This window comes from Quercus suber, unplaced genomic scaffold, assembly GCF_002906115.3.
Source record: "Quercus suber isolate HL8 unplaced genomic scaffold, Cork oak 2.0 scaffold_571, whole genome shotgun sequence".
NCBI classification, from domain to species: domain Eukaryota; kingdom Viridiplantae; phylum Streptophyta; class Magnoliopsida; order Fagales; family Fagaceae; genus Quercus; species Quercus suber.
In genome coordinates this window covers 394,479-420,675 of record NW_027070016.1, presented here as the reverse complement: position 1 = coordinate 420,675, position 26,197 = coordinate 394,479, and the positions used below count along the sequence as shown (strand labels likewise).

The 26,197-nt window shown below is 39.5% G+C and overlaps 1 protein-coding gene and 1 non-coding gene across 2 annotated transcripts; both read right to left on the bottom strand.

Moving 5' to 3' along the window:
- Positions 1-1,490: 1,490 nt before the first annotated feature.
- Positions 1,491-3,474, bottom strand: LOC111988767 (probable 2-oxoglutarate-dependent dioxygenase SLC1). Its single transcript, XM_024020560.2, has 4 exons — positions 2,982-3,474; positions 2,628-2,875; positions 2,135-2,477; positions 1,491-1,878 (listed from the first exon to the last, which is right to left on the bottom strand). The coding sequence occupies exons 1-4, from the start codon at positions 3,255-3,257 to the stop codon at positions 1,633-1,635; spliced, it is 1,113 nt and encodes a 370-aa protein (XP_023876328.2). The 5' UTR covers positions 3,258-3,474; the 3' UTR covers positions 1,491-1,632.
- A 17,017-nt stretch (positions 3,475-20,491) lies between these two features.
- On the bottom strand, positions 20,492-21,237 carry LOC111988671 (uncharacterized). The gene is made up of 2 exons (XR_010625388.1): positions 20,974-21,237; positions 20,492-20,793 (listed from the first exon to the last, which is right to left on the bottom strand). It is a non-coding gene; the product is annotated as an uncharacterized LOC111988671 (transcript).
- Between the last annotated feature and the right edge of the window lie 4,960 nt (positions 21,238-26,197).

The window sequence follows — 26,197 nt, the reverse complement described above, 5'->3', positions numbered from 1 at the left end:
ATTGAGGGTGAAAGGGTTTGGGTAAAGGCAATCCTAGCTTTAACGTTTTAAAAAGACTTTGCATGCCATATCCGGTCAGGTTTCTAGTAAGATCTTGACCAAATCTGGTGATATCTAGCGAGTCTCTATTAGACATAGTAACTATGCTATGATTAATCCAATCTCAACTAAATCTAGCTGCTTCGACTGATCTAACCATTGGAATAGCTAAATCATGGCAATCAAGGACCCATGTGCCCACATTGGCAATGAGTGCTTAATTCAAGACCCAAAGTTGTCAAGGCAATGAGTGGCAAGTGCACTCCAAATTCAATCTAACTCAACTTGTGGACATCCCTAGATAGCATGATAAATTGTAGCATGCTTGCAAATGAATCACATGACCTATAATTTGCTAAAAAATGAATGTTGATTATCCATTATCAATTTAGATTTCATCATCTCACATGGACTAGCCTATTGTTCTTTGATTCTAGATTTTTTCATGAATGATTTTCTTGTTTTCATTTTATTTTATACTTTAAATGAGATTTTCAAATAAATTGCATGGTTCATGACATGAAAGGCTATTAATTCCTATATATAAGACCAACTTACGTTGGGGATAGGTGCCCACCACATTTTCATCTTGTAACATAACTTTTCATTAAGGGTTCATAACATGAAAGGCCGTTAATTCCTATATATCAAGGGTTTAATATCAAGCTCTTCATGTTATTTCATTTTTAAAATGTTACTAAGAGTCATGGGCTCATGGCAATCTAATTTTTTCATGTTTGTAACTAGGAGAAGAAACATTATAATTTTTTTATATTTAATTATCTTATAATTTGAAATTTTTATGAAATAAAGATATATATATATATATATAGTTTTTTTCCCCCTTAAATAAAGAAGTAGCAACTGCAATATTGTAAAACTATCGATTTAGAGGGTAAAATATTATTAGTTTCTTTTTTTTGGTTAAAAAAATATTATTAGCTAAGTCATCACTTTGAGACTCATTTGAGTCCCTCGAGTCGTTTTTCTTACAAAAAGCATTTTGAAAACCTAGTTTAAGTTCTTATCTCTATTAGGAACACAACTTTGGCAGCCTTCTCCTTCACACAATCACGTAGGACTTAAATAAGTTAAATTACCTTAAGGTTCTTAAGCCCTTGGCTGCTTTAACATAACAGATTCATAGTTACCGATCGAAGATGTTTGAAAAAGGTTGGTCTTCTATTTCATTGGCTGAGAAGGAGAGGTACCACTCGAGACCACGCCCTCACAAGTTTTGACGCTGATGAGGACCAGCTTTAAAGCTAAGCTACTGATCACCTTCGCTCAAACCACCCTAATATATAAGGGGATGTGATGACTACCCTAATATGTGAGGTCAAAGAATTGGTGGTGATGAAGGTTTATTGTATTTTCATTATTTCCCTTTTTTTTTTTTTTTTTTTTGGATGATTTGATTAAGATTGTGACTAGTATCAGTAGATTCTCAATGATGAACATAAAAGCATATGCTTTTATTATACCATAATATTCAAAAAGTCAATTATCTAGAAATTTCTCACATCCTAATAATCTTTGATACACACCGGTCGATGCTGGAAAAATCAAACTGCGTAGACTTCTTGTCCCCCCTCAAGTCAGTTTCCTGGACTCCAGGAAACTCTTTTTCTTGGGTTCACAGGAAGAATTATATTCAAGAAAACCGGCAAAGTCTGCATCCTTGTAATGCCTTGGATTGTCTTCATCGATGAGTTTCGGTGACGGTTGAACCACGTTGTTGAATGGCAGGCTATGCAATGAAGCAATGGAAATTCGTGACTTTGAAGGATTGACAAGAACCCTATGAAGTACACTCTTGTATATTCCATTGCTAAATATCTGTCAAACAATGTAAAAGAAATAAAAAAAAAAGATGAAGATTAATTAGCTATTATCATTATCTAAAGAAAAATTATTTTTTTACAAACTATTTATATGGTGAATAATTATTAGTAAATGAAAAAGTTATTATCATTCTTTAAAGTTCCTGCAAAAGATATATAGACCATGAAATTCCTTACTTACTGAATTTCATAATTTAAAAAAAAAAAAAATTCCTACTCGGATTTGAATGACTTGATTAATAATTACCAACCTCAAGATGGTCACCGACGTTGACAACCAATGAATCAGGAAGTGGTTCGACTGTCACCCATCTTCCTTCATGTTGTATTTGAAGACCCTCTACTTCATCTTGGAGAAGAAGTGTGAGTAGGCCATAGTCCGAATGGGGTGGCATACCTAGTGTCAAATCAGGTTCAGGGCACGCTGGATAGCAATTTATCACAATGAGTTGGCTTCCATCTTTGAATTCTTCTAATTCATCATTTTCTTTCTCATTGTTATTAATATCCACCAATCCTAGGCTCTCTAGGATAGCCTCCGTTAGCATTTGATACAAGAATTTAGTATTGTTCGAATAGTTAATCACAGCTTGCCTATTCAAATATTGGAAAGGTATTTATGTAAATAATAATAAACACAATTGACTTTTGCAATTAGCAAATAAAATTAGTACCTAAGCTAGTAACCAACTGGTGCATGTGTTTGTGGATGAAAGCAAATAAGAGTACAATTATGATGATCACCTTAAGTCCAAAGGAGAAGAGGGCCAAAGAGGAAGAACATCGGACAAGTGATGGCAGCTTAGCTTTAAGAAATCTCTCCAACAAAAGACAGCATCTTTATTCTGGTTGAAGCTTGTCCCATACCTGACTGCTGAATTCATATCAGTTGACATGTACTTTGATCTCTTCTCAAATGGGAGCTCAAAGAACCTTTTACTTACATCAACCATGTTTTCAATCACATCCCTTGGAATGTCATGGTTTACCAACTGCATCAAATCGAATGAGAAGTTAAAGAAAAGCCTATTTCATTGTGGCATGCATGCATGTCTTAAGGCCTTGAAGATATATTTGAGGAAAACTTAAAGACTATACCTGGAAGAAACCAAATTCTTCGCAAGCTTTTCTGAGGGAGTTGACAGCATGGGATCTATTTGAGCCTTGCAACTTTGCAAAATCAATAACGGGTAACTTTGGATTGGAGTTACTAGCACTAGAAATTTCTTTCCCTGAATTGGGTTGGTCAAGGACTGGCAATATGTACTTGCTTGGAACACATTTTATTCCTTTCTCACATAAATGTTTCACTCCTTTTTGGAATTCTCTTTCTATTGACTCATTGTCACCTGCCAAACTCATTCCTGGTGACATGGCTGATTAAAGCTACTATATATCTTTAAAGAGAAAATTTGTAATGATCAAAATTTTGAGAATATCTAGGTGCTTGTAGAGTTTAAATAATTACAAGAAATAAATGACTTACTAGAATGTACTAATTTGGAAACCACAAAATATAAAGCTTGGGATCACAAAGTAACTATGAGAGAGAGAGAGAGAGGAATGGAGCAAGAAGAAATTGAGAGGTGGTGCACTTATATAGGAGAGAAAACAAAGGAGTAGCCGTGGAAAAGATTTGGTGAACTGGTTTTGCTTGAACTGGTTTTGGGATTGAGATGAAGTCAACGGACTTGTTTCATTGCATTAAAGAATACAGTTTGACCAAGTTTAGTCAAATCACGAGGCTGCGATGAGGACCAAGTATTTCCATGGGCCGCCGTACCTCCAGAACGTTTTAACTTTCAACCATTTGCAGATCTCTTTGGAAGAGAATCAAAGATTATAAGAGGTTGTTTGGATTGGATTGGATGAGTTTTGAGTGATATCACTCAATTTTTTGTTTCCATCATCCAAATCATATGGGTCCCACGGATGATGGTTTGTTTGGATGAGTTTTGAATTATGGTTTTCGTTACTCGGTGATTCAAAAAATGGATTACATTGATGGAAAATGAAAACAGTTGAAACATGTTTTCAAAACTCAAAAACCATCACTCAGTGGCATGTCTGTAAATAAGTGAAGATTGTGGGCCCCAAAAGCCAATGCATTGTCACATCCGGAACAGGTTGAGTTATTACTGTTGGAGCTCCTCTGTTTCATTTCAATTCTCCGAAAAAATTTTTGCTGAAAATTTTCCCTCTTCTCACTTCCCTCTCTCAGCCTCTTCTCATTTTCACTTCCCTTTTCATCCCTAGTGAGCTAGCTCCACCATCGAACCTAACAGCCCCAAACCCAGCAACCCCAAATCAGCCAAACACAGACCCAACAACCCCAAACCAACCAAACACAAACCCAGCAACCCCAAACCCAGCTAACTCCATCAACATAACCAACCTAATCATAACCACCCACCACCCACTACCGCAACCACAACCAGCCCACCATGACTCAAATTAAAATAAAATAAAATAATTATCACCACCACAAACTCACCTCAACAACAGTCATCTATAACACCCATCACAGGCCACAACCAACACATCACAAGCCACAAGCCACAAGCCATAACTAGCCACAAACCGTACGCCGATCTGAGCCATGAAACCTAGCAAATCGATCTGACCCATAAAACCTAGCAAACTGATTTATACCCACAACCTACACACTAACATGCTGATCTAAAAAAAAAAAAAAAAAAAAAAAAAATTTTTTTTTTTTTTTTTTTTTTTTTTTTTTTTTTTTTGAAAATTAAAGGGAGAAGAGTACAGGGGAGATCGACAACGAGTGGAGGAAGAGATGGCCAAGGTTGGACAATCCTAACGAGGCGAGGGAGCTTCTGAAATTTTTATGGGTTTGGGTTTGGGTTTTGGGAGAGGCACTCTGTTGAAGGGGTGAAGGGAAAATGAGAAGTGAAGGAAATGGGGAATGGTTCCATGGGTAGGCTAACAGAAGGATCTTACTTGGTGATCAGGAATGGGTCCCACAAAAAGGTTGAAATATTTGAGTTATGTGAAGTGAAAATAGTGTCTAATTGGTGGGTAGTGAAAATTGGAGTATTTTAAGTGATGAGTAATTAGTAATGAGTGATGTGTGACGAAAACTGAGTGATGAAAATTGACTAACCAAACAAGCCCTAACTTTGTCAATATTTTGATGTGGTAGGCTGTGAATAGTGGAAAAAAATAATGGGTCTGATGATGCACAAAAATTGTCAGTGAGTTGATCGTCCACACATGTGCCAATGGGTATACCTGAAGAGCAAAAGAGAAGAACCAATCAAAAGGCACCGGTGGGGTACTGACCAAAGACCCTCCAAAAGTTAAGCTAGTGAAAGAAGAATCTCCAAGAACTCAAGAGTGTAAGAGTTAGGGAGAATTCACGTATCTCAAGAAAGGTTAGGCTAGAGGTTTATATAGTGGTAGAAAGATGACTCGGATTCCTTAATACAGGGGATTTTCCTTGTAAAGAGAAGGGTTCCTAGATATTTGGGATTGCCTTTCCATATAAAAAAGATCTGATTGCACAGTAATGCCTTTTGTCGTGATGTGCAAGTAATTTCCATGTAAAGTTGTGTGGATGGGCCCCACATAGCTATTGGAAAACCCTAGGGGATGGGTCGTCCGACCTAGGGATTGTTTGGCCCAACGACCCTCTGGAGAGCCGTGCTTAATTGGGGCTTGATCGTCCCTCTAGGACTTGATCGTCCTTTAGGGACTGGTTATCCCTTCGGGACTGATCATCCCTCAGGGTTTTGATTGTCCCTTTTGAAGGACGATCCTTCCTTCTGAACCTTAGTCATCCCTTTCTAGGGTAGGTCAGAAATTTTCCTCATTAGCTGCCCCCCAATTCGTGGGTCGTCGGGATGGTTGACAAGTTGCAGAGTTGTCATGAATGTGTGTCATAAATAGGGGCAATTATGTCTTTCTGATGAGCCTATTGACATGTGTCACCTTCTGACTTGTGGTATCAAGCGTCGCGACACTTCATTTTTCGTGCCATGTCATCCTATAAATAGCCCAATGCCGTTATTGTCCTCATTATCCAAAAGTTCTTCCATTTCAATCCTAGAGCTCAATTGTCGGTCTTGCTTGATTCGTTGGTATCATTTGTTCGTCAATTTTTGTTTGTTTCTCAGGCAAGCTCTGTCGATTTATTTTTTGTTCTTCGATTTTTTTTTTTTTTGGGTCGATTTGTAGACATAGGAAATGGAGTAGAATCTTAGTTTTCATTCGTCATTTGTAGGTGAAGAATGTCTGGAGATAATGAAGCGACGAGTGAGCGTACCTCGTTGATCTGCATGGGTTCAAATGACAACTTGTTTAGTCCTAGGCTTGAGTATTATTCTGATGACTCGTTGGTATTTGATAGGAGTTCATCCTTAGAATCTTCTTTAGGGGAGGCCAGCCCGTCGGGGCGTCGACCACGGGAGGTCATTTTTCTCGACGATTGGTTCATCCATGACTTTCCTGTAAATATGAGTGACAAGGTCTTTGGTAGGCTACAACCCCGTTTTTAGATTCCTAACAAGTGCCTATTAGGAAGGGTGATTTAGGAGAGAAGTGTTACGACGGGAAGTCATCTAACGTAGGCTTTAACGAGGTTGCTTTTATAGAGGGGCTTCGTCTGCCTCTCTCCACCTTGCATCGTCGGTTAGCCTCCTACTTGGGTGTGTTTGTTAGTCATATAGCCCCAAATTCTTGGAGGATCTTCATTGAGGCTGAGGTGCTATGGGGACAACTTAGTGAGGGCAACCATTCCCTTACTTTGAAGGAGTTTTTCCATTGCTACAAAACCCCAGGAAATTCCTCAATCCAAGGGTTTTTACAACTTTGTGTGTCGTCGGGTTGCCCTAAGGCTGATATCTGACATGCCCAATTCTAATCGTCAGTAAAAGGCCAGGTTTTTCTTTATGTATGGGGTTAATTAGGTTTGTTGTCCTGACAAGTGGAATAGTGTAGGGTCTTTTTACGACCATTCTTGGGGGCAATTAATCAAGTTTGGTAAGTCTTCGATCTTTTCTTGGGTCATCGATCTATGTAGATCATCAATAGACACTTATTGTTGAACTAACTAACATTTTGTTTTGTTTCAGCCAAAGCTTGCCTGACGATCCTCCTTAAGCAAGAGGCCTTTTTGGAGAGGGTTTTTGAGATTCCCTTTGAGGAGAGGCCTTGGAAGAAGCTTGTTAATTTGGACATGCTTCACACCTACTGTGGTGGACCCGTCCTTACTGAGGAAGCTCAATGACTAGACCGCTTTTTCGAGAATTCGTAAGTGCTATTCTTTCATCCGTCATGCTTACTTTGTTTTAACTTGGACCAGTGCACTTTTTAACTTACCCGTCGGTTTCAGAGATGGAGTCATCAAAGAATAAGCAAGCAGCAAAAAACAGACAAGAGGAGATTAAGAAGGTCGTTGCCTTGAGAGCCCAAGGTAGGAGGTTGTCGGCCCAAAGCCCTCATGCCTCCAAGAAGAGGAAGCACACCCTTGACGTTTAGTCGCAGGCAAAGGCACTGGCGGTCCATCCATTTGTCTGGAGGTGCGCGAGGTGGCTGCTGATGCTCCTTGTCAGAGAGTTGGGAAGGGTCTTATGACCTCTCAAGGCCATGTCATTCCTTCTCCCCTTCCCTTGTTGATGAAGGATAAAGAGCATGTCGTGGACATTGCCCGTTTCATCGTCCGAGACGCTGATCTGGACGAGTGCTCGAAGCATGAGACTGACCCTTTGGGCGATTCTGGTCTCCATGACATGATAAGGGTAAGTCTATTCATTAGTCCCTTAGCAGTTGAGTCATCCTTTTACTTTGATCGTCTCTTCTTACTTAGGGCTTGGTGAGGATGTGGGCTTTAGAGGTCCGTTATGTATCTAGGGAGGCGTCGATTAAACACTTGAAGGAGCGCATAGGGTCCAAAGTGGATGCCTTGAATAAATCAAGGAATCTTCTCAGACCCTTGATTAGGGGGTGGTTGATCTAAAGGCCAAGCTAAGTGGGATGATCTATCAGGCCGACAATTTAGCAAAGGAGAATGCTCTTTTAAAGTCTAAAGTGGTTGCAGTCCATGAGCATATGGGAAAGGTGAAAGAGGAGGCCATTGAGTAGTATTAGGGATTTCAACCCTACTTCAATGAAATGGGGGGCTACTATGGGGACGGTTTTGAGGACTTTCAAAAACAGGCTGTCCTTATATTCCCAGACCTGGACTTCTCCTAAATCCATATTAGGCTTACTGCCCTGACAACTCCTGCTGTTGAGCTAACTTTAGAGGATGTGGAGACTAACGAAGAGGTGGTAGTGACAGACGGGCCAGGTAGGGTGATTGACGATCCCGTGAACCCTCTAGTGCAAAGTGACGATCCTCCTATTAGTCCTTAAAAGAAATTTTTCCTTGTATTCCTTTTTTTATCAGATTTTGTTTGTAAGTTAAGAACAATGATGACCCCTTGTTTTGGGCATTAACTTTATCTTTGCCCCTTGTTTTTGGCTGACATCTCATACTTTAACCCTTTATAACATATTTTGCCTAAATGTTGATGTTCATCGGTTTACTTTGACTTTTGAATCGTCAGTTTACAACAATTTTTGTTGAATCATTGGTTCACCATAGTCCATTATTGAGTCATCGGTTTACCATAGTTTATTGTGGAACCATCAGTTTAGCAATTTTTATTTCTTTATTGGCTACTTAAGTCTGATGATTTGTCAGTCATCTCATCTAACACCTTCTGCCCCCCCCCCCCCAGCCGTTAGGTTACCCCCTTTTGGATTTTGGCAAAGATTGAGTATGCTAACGTCTAATCCTAGGTAGGACTTAGGACTTGGTCAAGTGCACGAGGGCATCCTTAATCGTCTGTCCATCCCTTAGATGGGACTTAGGTTTTGATCAAGTGCACGAGGGCATCCTTGATCGCCTGTCTACCCTTGAAATAGGGCTTTAGTTTTTATAAGCCTTTCCTCATTTGTAGATAATAATAATTTCCTTTAAAAATAACTGAATAAAAATGTTGATAACTTGCTATCTGATCAGCCAAAAAGCTAGTCTGTCAACTACTTAGACAAAAAGGAAAGTGATAACATAAGCGATAACATAAGTTGCTGCTAGTGTACTACTGAGGTAGTTAGTATTCTAAGAATGGTGTAGCATTTGTCCATCAAGGGTCTCCAAGTAGTTGGTACCCTTCCTAACTTCCCTTGTGTGGGATCTTTGGTGGTCGTGGTCACTTTCCTGAGGACAAGGTCCTCGATTTTGAAGTGTTGAGGCTTTACCTTGGAATTATAGTGTTTGGCCATGAGGTCTTGGTATCAGGTCATTTGTTGTTTAGCGGCCACCCTTACCTGGTCTAGTAGATCCAAGTGTAGGCAGATCCCTTTTTCGTTTTTCCCTTCGTCATGGTGGGCTATCCTGTAGCATGCTATTCCCACTTCTGTGGGGATGACAACCTCGCACCCAAATGCTATACGGAACAGCGTTTCTCCTGTGAGTATCTGAGCGGTTGTTTTATATGCCTATAAGACGCTTGGTAGCTTGCCCAACCATATCCCTTTTGCCCCCTCCAGTCGAGTCTTGATCATTTTGAGCAAGGATTGGTTTGTAACCTCAACTTACCCATTGGCTTGTGGATGTGTGGGTGAAAAGTTGTGGTTTTTGATCCCTAATTGATTGCAAAAGTCTCTGAACACATCGTTATTGAACTGTGTGCCATTGTTAGAGACGAGAACCCTAAGGATCCTAAATCGGTAGATGATACTCTTCCAGATGAAGCTACGGACATTCTTCTCTGTGATGGTTGCCACTGGTTCTACCTCTACCCATTTGCTGAAGTAGTCAATCCCCACAACTAGGAACTTGAGTTGTTGCATCACCATCGGAAAGGGTCCTATGATGTCCAATCTCCATTGAGTGAAAGGCCAAAGGGTGTTCATCGGGGTGAGTGGTTTGAACGGTTGCCTTGCAACATTCCTAAAGCGTTGGCACTTTTCACATGCTTTTACATAGGATTGGGTATCCTTCTGCATTGTAGGCCAATAGTACCCCGCTCATATGAGCTTATGGACCAATGATTGTGCTCTTGAGTGGTGGTTTCCACACATCCCTTCATGGACTTCCTTCATGATGTAGTCTGCTTCGTCGAGGATCAAACACCTTAGGTATGGTGGGGAGAAACCTCTCTTGTATAGTACATCTGCTATCAGCACGAAGCGTGCTGCCCGAACTTTTAATTGTCAGGATTCATCTCGATCTTTAGGAAGTGTCCTGTTCTTAAGATAAGCGACAATTGGAATAGTCCAGTCAGTGCCCCTTGGAATCATCTGTATCTCTTACTCCTCAATGGAAGGAACTGCTAAACGAAGGATAGGATCTGTTGGTTAATTGTAATGTCTTCTGCAGATGCAGCTTTAGCCAATCGGTCAGCATGTTCGTTTTCTCCTTTTGGGACTTGTAAGAATTTTACCTCAAAGATTAGATTTATCCGCCTCCTAATAAGTTCAAGATACTTTTTCATTCATTCACCCTTGGCGTCGTAATCCCCATTGATATGCCCAATGACAACCTGGGAGTCGCTATGAAGGACGACTGATGAGGCCCTAATCGCTTTGGCCAGATCAAGGCCTATGAGAATGGCTTCGTATTCAGCCTCATTATTAGTAGTTGGGAATTAGAGTCTGACGGTGCATTCGACGATATCCCCTTTAGGGGATTGAAGGACCACTTCGATCCCTCCAGCCCATTCATTAGACGATTTGTCCGTTTGAACCTTCCAAGGGGTTGGCCCTCAATCGTCGGTCTCACCTGTCGTGAATTTTGCGATGAAGTTAGCTAAGGCTTAGGCCTTGATTGCAGTCCTCGGGCGATACTATATGTCGAATTCGCTCAGCTTTATCGCCCATAGTACCAATCATCTGGTGGCTTCTGGATTATCCATTGTCTTCTGAAAAGGCTTGTCCATTTGAACTACTATGGTATGGGCTTGGAAGTATGGCCTGAGCTTGCGGACTGTTGTGATCAGAGTGAAAGATAACTTTTGCATGGGGGGATATCTTTCTTCTGCTCCTTTTAATGCTCAGCTGGTGTAGTACACAGGCAATTGTACACAGACTTCTTCTCGAATCAGGGCTAAACTAACGGCCATAGGGGATACGGTCAGGTACAGGAAGAGTTCTTCATTGGGTTTGGATGGACTTAGGAGTGGTGGGGACGCTAGGTATGCTTTTAACTCTTCAAATGCGTTCTGACATTTGTCGCTCCATTCAAATGCTTGCTTCATAATTTTAAAGAATGGCAAGCATTTGTCCGTTGCCCGTGAGACAAATCTGTTAAGTGCCACAACTTTTCCGTTTTGGCTTTGTACCTCTTTGACGTTCTTCGGGGGGTTCATCTCTATGATTGCTTGGGTCTTATCAGGGTTAGATTCGACGCCACGTTGGGACACCATGAAGCCAAGAAACTATCCTGATGATACCCCGAAGACACATTTGTTGGGATTAAGCTTCATTTCGTAAAGGTGAAGAGTTTCAAACGTCTCTCTAAGATCGTTCAGGTGATGGTCCTCTTTTTTGCTTTTCACCAACATGTTGTCTATGCATACCTCAACGTTCTGTTCGATCTGCTAGATGAACATTTTGTTCATAAGCCTTTGGTATGTTGCCCCCGCATTCTTTAATCCGAAGGACATGACCTTATAGCAAAAAAGGCCTTGGCTAGTGACGAACGATGTCTTCTCTTGGTTCGACTCCTCAAACTTGATCTGGTTGTAACCGGAGAAAGCATCCATGAAGCTTAACAAATGGTGCTCAGCTGTTGAATCCACAAGGAGGTTGATTCGTGGGAGGAGGTAGCTATCCTTTGGACAAGCTTTATTTAGGTAAGTGAAGTCCATGCACATTCTCCACTTTCCATTTGCTTTCTTGACCATGACCACATTGCCCAACCATTCAGGGTAGTAAACCTCTCTGATGAAGTCTGTGTCTAACAGCTTACGAAACTCTTTGGCTATGGCATTGTCCCTTTCTTAAGTGAAGACCCGTTTCTTTGGCGAATGGGCAGAAAGGATAGGGAAACATTAAGCTGGTGGACCATGATGCTCGTGTCGACCCTATACATATCTTTATGGATCCTAGCAAAGATGTCTAGGTTGTTCCTTAGGAAAAGGATTAGCCCATCCCGAATTGAAGGGCTGGCTTGTGTGTCGATGTGAGTTACCCAATCCGGGTGTCCTTTGTCCAGGGAGATGGTCTCTAATCCCCCCGTCGGTTCTACATTTACTCGTCACTCTTCAATGTTCATGGTGGTCACTTGTTCGTCCATCTCCAGCATGGCTACATAGCATTCCCGGGCTGCCACTTGATCCCTTCGAGCCTCTCCTATCCCATACTCTGTTGGGAATATTAGTAGTAGGTGATATGTGGATGTAGCTGCCTTCCATGCATTGAGCGTTGGTCGCCTTATGATGGCATTGTAAGCTGATGAACAATATATTACCAAGAAAGTGACATCCTTTGTGATTTGCTAAGGATAGGTGCCGATGATGACTGGTAACGTAACGAATCCAACGGGCATGACCTTTATTCCATCGAAGCCCACCAAAGGGGTGTCTAGTGGTGTCGGCTAAGCTTCTATTGTCCACTAGGACCCATTAAATATTGAACTTCGCAATGGTTAGATTGATTACCAAGGCATCGTCATGTGGGTGATGGACCCGTCGGGCATCCTTCTCAGTAAAGCTGATCACCCAATTGTCCATTCGAGAAAGCTTGGTCAGATGACTAGTGAGTTGGACATTTTGCACCATCCGTAGATATGTCTTCCTTGATTTCCTCGAGGATCAGATCGTTGTGCCTCCCCCGACGATCATGGTGCCCTGGGTTACTCTTCAACCCGTTGATTTGGCTCTTGGTCCTTTGGTGGGTTTTCTCTTACCCTTTCTCGCCCTATGAACCATTGCAGTTTTCCTTGTCTAATGAAGGCTTCTATCTGTTGCTTCAGGTCATAGCAATTGGTGGTGTTGTGCCCATGGTCGTGGTGGAAGCGGTAGTAATTATTCCTTGGTCTTTTGTTTAGGTCGCCCTTTAGCTTATCGGGCCATGCCAAAGTAAGGTCGTCCCTGATCTGCATCAGGACTTGATCGAGTGAGGCGTTAAGTGGAGTGAAGTTGGCCATTCGTCCTAGTGGGGGCCTTGACCTTCGTTCGTCCCTTCTATTGCCTATTCTGGCTACCTTCCTTCCTTTCTCCAGATGGGGATCGTCATGCTTCTCTTGACTCTTCAGTTCGCCCCCTCTGGCAATCATGGCATCCTCAACATTCATATACTTCGTGGCTTGGTACAACATGTCAGCCATGGTCTTCGGGCCATTCTTGTAAACCAAGAATAGGAACTTCCTGGATTAGAGTCCGTTGGTGAAGGCAATGACCAAGACCTTATCATCGGCTTCATCGATTAGTAGTGCCTCCTTGTTGAATCGAGTGACATAGGACCTCAAGCTCTAGTCATCTCACTGCTTGATGTTTAGGAGGCTTGTTGAGGACCTCTTGTATCGCTGACCTCCAATGAAATATGTGACGAAAAGCCCACTTAACTCCTTGAAGGTTGAGACAGTATTGAGAGTTATCTTGTTGAACCATACTCAAGCTGGTCCTTTAAGAATGGTGGGGAAGGCTCTGCACATGATCTCATTCAGAACCCCTTGTAGATGCATAAGGGTTTTAAATGATTCCAGGTGGTCAAGGGGGTCCCTCGATCCATCGTAGGCTTCCACTTGATTCATCAACTTAGGGTGGGACCTAGTTGGATGGATCCTATTGTCCTATTCCTTAGGGATGACATCTTGCCCGAGGAGAAAGGGGAGGCTGACAAAGTACAAAGAAAGGCTTCTTGACTTTGGCTGTTCGAGGACCAAAAGCTATATAAGTGCTCTTTTTCGAGGTCATATTAGCTGTGTATCCATCCTAAAGTAGTAGAGCTACTCCTAGAAGAGTTACACAAAGGGATTTGTGGGAGCCATACATTAGGCAGATCCTTGTCTCATCGGGCCTTTACTTAGGGATATTAGTTGACCAAGATGCAAAGAGAAGTACAGGAGTACATGAAGAAGTGTAACCAATGTCAGAGATTTGCTCCTAACATTCATCAACTAGGAGGCATTCTTAATCCTCTGTCTAGCCCATGGCCTTTTGCTTAGTGAGGGTTGGACATTACGGGGCCTTTCCCTAAAACAGTGGGAAATAGGAGATGGCTTTTGGTCGGTATTAATTATTTTACCAAATGGGTTGAAACTGAGACACTGGCAAACATTAGAGATATAGATGCCAAAAGGTTTGGGTGGAAGAACATTGTCACTCGATTTGGGATCCCTTATACCCTCATCTTGGACAACGAACTTCAGTTTGATGGCAAGGCTTTCAGAAGGTACTTTTGTGGATTCGGTATCACAAATAGGTATTGCATTCTAGCTTACCCCCAGGAGAATGGGTAGGCTAAGGCTATCAATAAGGTTATAGTGAATAAACTCAAGAAGAGGTTGGATGATACAAAGGGCAAATGGGTAGATAAGCTTCCACATGTTCTCTAGACATATTGGACTACCCCTCTTAGGTCAACGGGAGAGACGCCCTTTTCAATGACTTACAGGGCTGAGGTTGTGATTCCTCTAGAGATTGGATTCCCAACGCTGAGGACTGGCTTGTTCGCTCTAGACAACAATGGCCACCTACTAGAAAAAAGCCTAGATCTAATCGAGGAGAGGAGAGAAAATGCTATGGTTCAATTAGCATACTATCAGTAGAGGCTTAAACAGAGGTATGATTCAAATGTAAAGTTAAGACCATTGGCCCCTAGGGACTTGTTATTGAGAAAGATTGTGGGTACAACAAAAAACCCAGCATGGGGGAAGTTAGGGCCTAATTAGGAAGGGCCATACCGTATTACCTCGGTAGTAGGCATAAGAGCATACTTCCTAGAAGATCTAGACGAAAAAGTTATACCACGAGCTTGGAATGTAAATAACCTGTGAATGTACTATTATTAATGAAAGGCATCTCTGCCATGTTTTCATTTATGACATTATGTGTTGCGTTAATTACTTGTTTGAATATTAAATAAAACCTTGGTTATACCTGGCTCCTCGAACCACATACTTTGGGTAAATTAATATTCTTGGTTATTTGCTTTAGTGTTAAACAGAACATTGGTTATGCATGGTTCCTCAAACCACATGCCTTGAGTAAATTAACATTCTCCATTATTTGCTTAAGTGTTAAACAAAACCTTGGTTATGCCTAACTCCTCAAACCACATGCCTTGGGTAAATTAACACTCTCTATTACTTGTTTGAATATTAAGCAAAACATTGGTTATGCCTGGCTCCTCGGATTACATACTTTAGGTAAATTAATATTCTTAGTTAGTTGCTTAAATGTTAAACAAAACATTGGTTATGCATGGTTCCTCAGACCACATGCCTTGAGTAAATTAACACTCTCCATTATTTGCTTAAGTGTTAAACAGAACATTGGTTATGACTGGCTCCTTAGACCACATGCCTTAGGTAAAGTAACACTCTCTATTACTTGTTTGAATATTAAACAGAACCTTGGTTATGTCTGGTTACTCGGACCATATACCTTGGATAAATTAATATTCTTGGTTATTTGATTAAGTGTTAAACATAACCTTAGTATGCATGGTTCCTCAGACCACATGCCTTGGGTAAATTAACACTCTCCATTATTTGCTTAAGTGTTAAATAGAACATTGGTTATGCTTGGCTCCTCAGACTACGTGCCTTGGGTAAATTAATACTGTCTATTACTTGTTTGAATATTAAACAAAACTTTGGTTATGCCTGGACCATATATCTTAGGTAAATTAATATTATTGGTTATTTGCTTAAGTATTAAATAGAACCTTGATTATGCATGGTTCCTCAGACCACATGCCTTGGGTAAGTTAACACTCCCCATTATTTTTTTAAGTGTTGAGCAGAACTTGAGTTATGTCTGGTTCCTCGGATCATACGCCTTGGATAAATTAACACTTGCTTATCCTTTTTCCTACTAAGTGTTTTGTTTATCTCTAAAGACTTAGACCTCCCTGTTGATTACACAGTTTTCAATACCAGCACACAGTCATTTTTTCTCACCATTTACATAGGTTTAATTTATTTAAGCCAACAACATATTATTACTACTCACTTTTATTAAAGTGCGGGTGTTCACTCTTGAAAGCATCATCAACCTAAAAGCCTCAGCAAAAGGCGAAGCAATGACTATAGCCAACCAAAGATAAGTATTGCAAGAAAGATAAAGACTCATAAAGCAAAAGTTGACATCTTTTCATTGAACAAAAGAGAAGTACATTATGAACAAGGACAAACTGCCATAACAAATGAAAATTACATACAAAGAAAAAGAAAAAAAAAATAACAATAAGTAAAAGGAAAAGATCCTAAAGCTGCACCTTGGCTAGATGAGGGTTTTCTTTGCTGCCTGGCTGGGAGACAGGAGGATTAGGGGCCTTGGGATCAGCTTCCTTGGATTGAAGATCAGCCTCCTTTGCTTTAGGAACAGCATCCTTGGCCTTGAGAGCGGTGTCTTTAAGCTTAAGGGTAGCTGCTGGACCCTTGGCCTCTGGTAGGGGCTTAACCTCCTTGCCTTTACCCTTGTCCTCTGGCCGAGAACCACCCTGGCCAGCCCCTTTACCCTTAGCCACCTCAACCCCCTAGCCTTGGTCACTAGCCTTGCCAGGCCCTTTGGAGACCCCAACTAGAGGAAGAGAGGCCTGGGTGATGGAGGGCTGCTCAGAGGAGATTGGTGCAAGGGTAGCGGGAGAAGGGAGTGCAGCTAGAACTTCTGGAATGTCTACAGGGTAATAGATGTTCTCAGCCTTCCTCCATTCCAAAGTAGCAGGGACTCCTACCAGGTTGAGTGCTTCAACCCATACTTCTTGGCAATAATCCCTATAGATTTTAGCCAGCTCATCCGCCAGACAAACCTCAGTCTCCTGCACCCTGAGGTTGTATCCTCTGCAGCTTTCTTAGCCGTCCGAACAGTTTCCTTAGCCTTCTCTAAATCTGCCTTTAGCTCTAAAACCTTCTGTCTGGCCGTGGCAAGCTCAATTTCAATATAGGGAAGCCTTTTGTGCTACTCCTCAGCTTGGTCTTGGGCATTCTTCAAGTCGGCCTCAACGCTCTTTACTCCCTCTCCTCAGCTGTCAGCTTCGCCATGAGCTCCTTATTCTTTTGCTCAGCGGCGCCCAGGGCCTTGTTGGTCTTGGCGCGAAGGTTAGCCTCGACCCTAGCCTCGTTTTAGGCGTCCTTCACCTATTCCTCTGCTGTGAACACCTCTTGGATGGCCTGCATAGAGACAAGAGACAAGCACATTATAAAAATAAATAAATAAATAAAAGGGCAGGGGAGGGTGGGGGAGAGATAACCCAACATGATGTTAGCAAGGCATGTCGAGGAACTTATTAGGGCTAGATCCCTCTTCAAGGATAAAAAGAGGTATGGCTGCCTCATGTTCTTCAAATTAGCCATATCCTTTAGTAGGAGGAAAGGTTGCTTCAGGTCCTCCACCAAGTAGTAGGCATGCCCTTTCTTGAACTCCCTGATGGTGGAGTTCCATGGAATGGCCACTTGAACTCCCTGATGGTGAAGTTCCATGGAATGGCCACCCCGTCCATCTCCAGCCAAGGGTCCCATGCGGGGTTTTGGTGGCGCACCTCAGCCACGTGCTAGTCCATCCTGCTCTCGACCGAGGAGCCCCGCCCTTGGCCCTTGGCCGTCTTTTGCTGCTTCGGCTCCTTTTAGTGGACCACCTCCCCCTCCTCGGCTACCTCCTTCTCCTTCCTCTTCTTCTTCAGGTTGGGCATAGGGAGCAAGTTAATTATGGGAGGAGGAAAGGGGGAAGAGCAGGAAAAGGTTGGGACCCTGAGGTGTCCTTCTGCGCCAGCCCCTCAGCCCTATCCGCAAGAAGCTCATTCAAGCCTTTCTTACTGTTCAAGGCCATTTCTTCTTCCTCCTCTGAACTATTGTCCATTCAGGCAACTATGAGCTTGGGGAAACAAACAATGGAGGACCTATCAAGCTCCCATCTGAGTCTGAGACCTGAATCATGGGCTTTTCTTGCTCCTCTCCTTCTTCCTCAAGACGAAATTGGTCTATCTCCGCCTCAAGTGACAATTGCGATGAAGTTGTCTCTTCTCTTAAGAATGTAGCTTCGCGGGGAGAACAACCGGGGGGCAACTTAACCGGCACGATATCTTCTCAGGCTAGAAAACCAAGCACTAAGACGTCTATCCGAGCTAGCCGAGGATCGCCTGCTCTTATCGTGTGGCCTATGTCCTAAAACTTGTCTGATAAGGGCTCGAAGTTAAGGATGAGGTGGACAGCTCTCAATTGCCTGTCTTCACTCACAAACACTTTAAATCTCAGCACCTTGTTAAGGTCCGAGATGTTGACGAGGTTGAGGTTAGGAGCTATGTGTCTTTTATCTACAAAAGCATCCAAGAAGCAAAACCTCAGTCAGAATAATGAAGCCATCCATCAGAAATAAATGAAGTGCTAAAGGAAAGGAGAAAGCAACAAAACTACAGAGCTAATGCCTATGTTAAAAAAAATAAATAAATAAAAATAAAAATAAAAATAAAAAAACTAAACCTAAGGTATCCCACCTGGCTCTCCCTCCTGGACTGGGCAGTGAAGACCGTCATGCCATTCACCTGAGACTATCAGAAAGTCATCCTTTATACCCTTGTTGAATTTGTGGAGGCACGAGACAAGCCTAACAACAAAGAATCTAGACTTAAGGTAATACCTTGAGTCTGCGAGCAAGTGGCACTCATACATTCATACGACATTGTGCTAGGTGAGGTTTAGCCCCATTTGCTCATTAAGAACGTCCCCACTACCCAAGACCCTAAACAGGTTAGGCGCGCATTGGTGGGGGCATAGCCTATGGGCAATCAGATAGTCCCTAGTTACAATACCCATGGAAAATGTTATTTCCCCTTTTATGAAGGCAATCATGGGAATGACGACCTCCCTTTTCCTTTTGTGAGTAAGCCATTGACCTGGAGCACACTACCTTAGGGAAACTCCCTAGGAAATGTGGTACATAGCCCTAAATCCCTCCATACTAGTGGAAGAATCTACGTGGTGAGGGAACCTACCCATCTAAGCAAACTAAAGGGAAGTGAAGGAAATAATTTTGAAAAAGGAGTAAAGAGTAGAAGGCTGAGGAGACTGGCCAGGAATAAAAGAGCCTAGGAACGTGAAAACTTACTAAAATAAGGATGAGGGTTACTTCGGGGGCTTCTTAAAGGTTTAAAGATTTTGGAAGTCTTAAAAGCTTGAGAGTTTAGGAAATCTTGGGAGTTCGAAGATTTGTAAAGTAGGAGAAAATGAACCCCCTAGGCGCCTTATATAAGGGGGGGAATTGGATGAGAGTTATCCCACCCAAAATTTGAGGAGAAACATCAACCGTAAGATCTCCATCTCAACGTAGGATGTGGGGAACAAATCACCACCTGGAGCATTTAATGAGACATTGCGGACTCCTAAGCAACAGAATGGTTGCAGGACACTCAAAGTGACGCTGTCACGTGTGAAAATCAAAGAAACGTGTGAAATTAATGTTCCAAAGTCAAAACCCCATTTTTCTCCTCGGATAAGAATAAAAAATTGGAGTTTTGAGGGTCTATTGTGGGGCACAAGAATTTAAATAAGGTATTTGTGCCACATGTCGTATCCATGGTCAAGGAGTCCATTATTGTGCTGAGGAGGCTACACGCTCGGACAATAAGGCCACGTCAATAACACGTTACCAAAGGAGGTCATACTGTAGAGACAGAGTTTTGGGGAGGGGGTTAACCTTGACATGACTGAAGGGATGGTGGCTACTACCACATTTTATGCATCCCACCAAATCTCCTAGCTGCATTTATGTAGAGAAGACCTCTGAACAGTGCTGTCTTGGCTTCCTCAACTCATAAGGGGATTGAGAAGGTGTCTGATAGGACAGACACTCAAGTAGTAGCTTGGACGATCAACAAATGGAGGACCAAGATCATCTAAAATGAGCTATATAATATAAGAGACCCCCTAGGGAGAGGGGATCGGAAAAATCTGTAGAGAACACATTCTAACAACAAGAGTTGAAATTATATCCAAGTTCAAAAGAACTAAATTCAAGAATCATTATCCTCAGACTTTGCCGAGGAAGAATTTTCATGCTCTAAACTTGTCTTTCTTTGCTATCTTAATATCCCTGATCCATTGAGTGCATTGACTAATTCATTAAGGCTTAGTTTTTAAGTCCACTCTCTACAAATTCATTATGTAGGGCTCTTTGGGCCTTAACCCATTTATCATTTGAGCTTAGGAGCCAAAAACCTGCTCCTACAAGTATCATATTATTTAAAATTTTATTGAACATATCTTTAGATTTTTAATTTGAAAAATGAAATAACCCCTCTCATCAAATAGAGAGGATCAATCCTTTTCCATTATGCTCACTTGTTATATTTTGAATTATAACACTTCTTTATTATTATATTTTATTTCTTTATGTATGACACTTCATAACATAACTCAAGCATAAATTACACAACCATTAATTTTTCTCTAAAATCAATTGGAAACTAATGAACAGTGACACATGGGAGTTAAAAGTCTTCAAATTATCTTTTGCAACGGTGTGGAAAATACGCATAATACGTGCAAATGCCACTAGTATATATATACATAGAAAAGTTAATTTGAAGATAACTGAGGCTGAGCAGCTTCTTCTTCCATCTGAGTCTTGATGGTTGCAGCCAACTGATCGTAGGCTTCACCCCAGGCTCCGCCCATCTCATCACTCCAATTCTCTCCAACTGCCTCTTTGATTGTTCCTAGTAGCGCTTCTTTCACCACCTAAATCATCAGAAAATCAAATACTACACAATGTAAATGTACCTACATGTTCTTCTATATCTTTACTAAAATACCATGTTTGAAATTAGTAATATAAATGTTCTTCTAAAAAAAAGTAATATAAATGTAAACCTGAAACTAATTTCCCATGATAGCATAGATGCAATTAAGGGAGTTTACCTCAAAATGGGAATCGACGACTCCTTTCTCAAGATGGACTGACCCTAAATGCTTCAGAGGGACATCGCGCAGCACCACCTGACCTTTCTCCCGCAATTGAATAGCCGAGTCGCATGTCTTTGATGCATACATCAAAATATATAGTGAATCAACTATGAATGGAATACTACTAATTTTATTATATAAAGCTTTATAACCTAATATATCACTAATCACAAGAAAATAATTTATTTTTTTTTTTATAATATTGGGGTTAAATGTATATCTCACAATGGTTCCAACATCTCTTGTGGTGCTTGGACATTAGAATTATTTACCTACATACTCCTTAAAAAAAAAAAAAAAAAGCGATTCCAATCAATTTTATAGTCATTTTATGAGTTGTGTAATAAAATTGATAGTAACTTTATTAAATCTTATTTTAAAGATCAAGATTTATGTACAGCACTTAGATGTTGTTCTTTAGATCCTCTTGTTAAAATTTTGCCATGTCAATTTTTTAACACAAGATGGAAGTTTATTTTTTAATTAAGTAGTCACATTACTGAATCTTAAAAAATAAACCTAAAGAATAAATACCTAAGTTTTTTCATATTTTAAATAGTTTACCAAGGTCATAAACATGGCTACTAATCACAATTTCTTTTAAAAATTATATATATATATATATATTGTAAGGACTCAATTTGAATTGAGTGTTGGGTTTTCAGCCCAATAAGCCCAAACAATAAATTTATAGAGTATGGGCTCAAGAACTAGTACTATTTTTCAGGAAGGGTTCTACTCATCAAGTAATAAGGGATACTATTGATTCGCTCTATGAGGAAAAACTCTCCTCGGCCCTCTTTCAATTGGTCTGTTCTTCTCTCTCTCTTTTTCCTTTTTCTTTTTCTGGTCAGAATCCCCCTCTGTTTTCTTCGTTTCTACATTATATACTTCGTTTCTTCTCTTGTTTCCTTTGTACACGTGTAGTTCTTATCCTGGGAGCTCCTTTCTGTCCCATCTAGTCCCTACCGTTGACCCATTGTGTGCGTTGCTTGATTTATTGAGGCCTAGTTTTTAAGCCAACTTTCTACAAATTCATTGTGTGGGGCTTTTTGAGCCTTAACCCATTCATCACTTGGGCTTAGAAGCCGAAAACCTGTCCCTACACCTAGTATTTAAAAAAAAAAAAAAATTATTTTGTTTTTTTTGGTAGATGATTGCATCTTCACGTATTTAGGAAAAACAATTTTGTGTATTTATAATTTTTTAATACTATATAGATGCCTATTTGGAGTTTTTTTTTTTTTTTTAAACTCTGGCGTCCAGTAGCTTAAATTCTTGGGTCTGTCCCTGGTTATAGATGGGCCATAAGATAACGTAATGTCCAATTAATGTTCAACTAAATCAGAAATTTCATAGTGTATGTCCACTCTATGGTAAATTTCCTTTCCCCCTAGTCAACAGAACTTGAAAACATTTCAAATGGGTCATACCATTTTCAATTGTCTCAATAAATAAATTATAATTAAGAATTAAAATATATTCTAAAGATAATAATAATAATAATAATAATAATAATTAAAAGTGTATAGTTTAGACCGTTAGAGACCACTCAATAAACAAAATAACTAATCTAAAGAAAGGGCTTCTTTTTAGTTTCTTCCTATAATCCTACCGATGGAAACTTTAATGGGTTGAATGAATGCTAGAATCTATCGATTTATACTCTACCTTCTTCATTAAAAAATATACCAACAAAAGAGAACATTTTTATGAATAATACAATACCTCATATCACCTTCACCAAAAAAAGACAAAGATACAAGGAATAATTGTTATATACTATGGGAAAAAAAAAACACACACACACACACATCAAAAGGATCTCATAAAAATATTGATTATTATTGTTATTATTATTTTAAAGTTATAGATTAAAAACAAGGTATTTACTTGTTCAACAATTTTACAAACACACCCAGTTTCACATTCTATATATTAATTTTTTTTTTTTTTGTTTTGTTTGAGAGAGCGGTTTTTGGTGTAGGCGGATATTGAACTCTAAATCTCTTATTTAATCATTTGAGATTTTACCAGTTAAGTTAACTGGAACCCAGATATATTGACTTGTTAACTTATGATTGAAGTAACATTCATTTCATATGAATTTACAACTAATATTATTTTTATTATGTAGTAATCATAATTTGTGCGTTTGTTGGATATGAAATTAGACATGTCCCTACGCTTATTGTTTAGCCATTAGCCAATTAGTACCAGCGCATACAACCTATAAGTGGTCATTGGAGTTCCCTTTTGACTTTTCTTGGTCTTCTTAACCACCCAATCAAAATTATATTTGAGTCAAATACTTCATTTGACATTGTGAGTGTTTTAAAACGTGATCTCAAAATGTCAAATGTGTTGCATGAACGACCTTTTTAGCAATAGTATGATGTGGGCCCATCTTAAAAATGGACTTGAAAGTTGAAAGTATCCCACTAACTCTATGGTTAGAATGGAAAAATGAGTGATACTTGATTTAAGTTCAAAACCACTTTTCAAGAGTTAGCACTACAAAAAAATCGTTTTGTCCCAGCGTTTTTTTCCTAGCGTTCTTATAAAACGCTATAATAGATAAGCCTGTACTAGCGCTTTTTGAAAACGTTGGTATAGGAAATCCTATTACGGCAGTTCAAAACTGGTGCTTTACAAAGCACTGCAATAGGAGGCCTATAGCGGTGTTTTTCAAAAACGTTGGTATAGGAAGCTCAAAAGCCTTGGGATAGGGTTACTGATTTCCCTTATAGGGAAAGACCTATCCCGGCGCTTTTAAAAGCGCTGGGACAGGCTTTTCTCCATAACGTAATGGAGGGACCTGTCCCAACGCTTTTGAAAGCGCTGCCATAGGTAGTACCTATTCCAGCGCTTTCAAAAGCGCTGGTATAAGTATAAGGTATATTCACATTTTCATAAATGTTGTCCCGACACAAGTAAAAATGCCGGAACAGGGTCTGAAAGCGTCGGGACCTATCTTAGTGTTTTTGAAAAGCGCTGGTATAGGTCTGGCGACCCTATCCCGACATTCAAAAACCAGCGGTTTGAAGCGCTGGGAAAAAAAAACATGCCAGGATAGGAATTTTGACCCTATCCCAGCGCTTTCTGAGGCTATCCCAACGGTTTTGAAAACGCTGGGATAGACCTAATTTTTTTGTAGTGTAGGGTATAGACATATAGGAATGGAAAGGTGTTAAGGCATAGTTAATTAAGAAATTAATTAAAGTGGATTTCTATCATATAATCATACATTTATTAAATGAAATCAATTGGCATTTTATTTTCATAGAACACAACTGAAAAATAAGAATATTGAAATTAAATCTAAAAGGCCAGTAAATGAATAAGCATGATAAATCGAATTCAATGTGTAAAGTCAGCATTTTAACGGGAACAAAATAAAACATTAAATGAATAAGAATGGAAATAAACCACATGAATAGGAAAATAGATCGGTTGACATATGCAACTCTCTCGCATGCTGTACTTATATGCTTTCAGGACAATGTAATAGTTTGATTTTATTTGCTTATTTATAATAATCAATCCAAATGCAAGAACCTGAATTTTTTATATATTATAATATGTCAAATTTAGGCTTGTAACACATAATTTACAATTTTCTCAACCTTTTTTTTTTTTTTTTTTTCACAGAATTATTTTGACAGAAAATATTTTTTTAGAAAATGACTTAAAAAAAAAAAAACGTTTTTTCACCTGTTTACTGATATGGTTGTGACCTTAAAAACAAGCTAAAAAAACATTTGTGGAGGGGGATATATTTACGGGGATTTATTTTATTTTATTTTATTTTGAGGGAATACGGTAATTTATTGAATATGTGACATTTCAGAAAATTGCAGTTTTGGCATTAAAATCCCCCTTGTTGTAACTTGTAATTACCTAATGGAACTTTTTCCCCCCTCAATCGATTAGTGCTACACACTGGTATTATTGAAAAGAGTGATACTGATTTTTCGTGATTAAAATGAGATTATTAGGTTGGTAACGTGTCATGAGCTTTGTGACTGAATACATTGAACGTTTTACTTCACACTCTTGTTGACAAACAAAAGCATTAGTTATCTTAATAAAATAATTATCTGTTACTCAAAAAATAATTAAGAATAATAAGTATCCCTTCCATTATTACTAATAAAGCCTATTTGATGACTTGATTGACAATGCGATGGTGGAGCTCGTAAATTATGTCAAACAAAATTTTTTTACTATAGAATTTTTTTTTTCCGTCATGGTTTAGTGGGTTGAGTTCAGATTCAACCAAATTGGGATGACTTTATAACCAGGTTTAAATCAAAATTACCCTAATTAAATTTTTTTAAACGAGTAATTTTTTTTTAGTCCAAAGATACACAATAAGTTCCGTTCAAACTATGAGACTTTTTCCTTCTAACATTAAAATTAAGTTAACAGGTCTATTAGAAACATGCAAATTGTTTATCAACCAAAAAGAAAAAAATAACAGAAAAAAGAAACACGCAAATTGATAAAAAAATCATATATCCCAATTAATAAAGTCAAATAACTTAAATAAATTACAATCAAAATGAGAAGAATGTCCCAACTATATACTCACTAAAATATAGTAGTTTTCAAAATGCAAAGTGTATTGTGAATTTCTTTTTCATATCATACGTGAATACTCTATAATTTAATTTCCTTTTTTTCCATGACTAAAAAAAAAGGTTCTTTTTTTTCGGATTCAGTGGGAGGCCCACACATCCACAATGGAATTATAATCCTCTTCCCCTAAAGAGACAGATACGATAAGGCCATTATCTAGCTAAATTGCGCTTTGTTACTGAAAACATTTTACGGATAAAAATGGCTAGTAATATTTTCATTCAAGCCAGACTTAATTTAGATCTCAACCAAAAAAAAAAAAAGAAAAAAAAAGAAGAGGAAACAAGCCATGCACGTCCTCATCAATTTACATCAAACATTAATTTAATCCAAAAAGAAAGAAATTCGATACAAAACCAATACCATGAATATTGTTTTCATTTAATTATTGAACACTTCTTAAAACATAAAATATTTCACAACTTATTAAGATGGTAAATTGTAATTACTGGGCATATAGACTCACTATCCTCACTTTTTCATACATCAACCATAGTTTATTATATTAAAAAAATCATGAAAATGTGTGAAACATGTC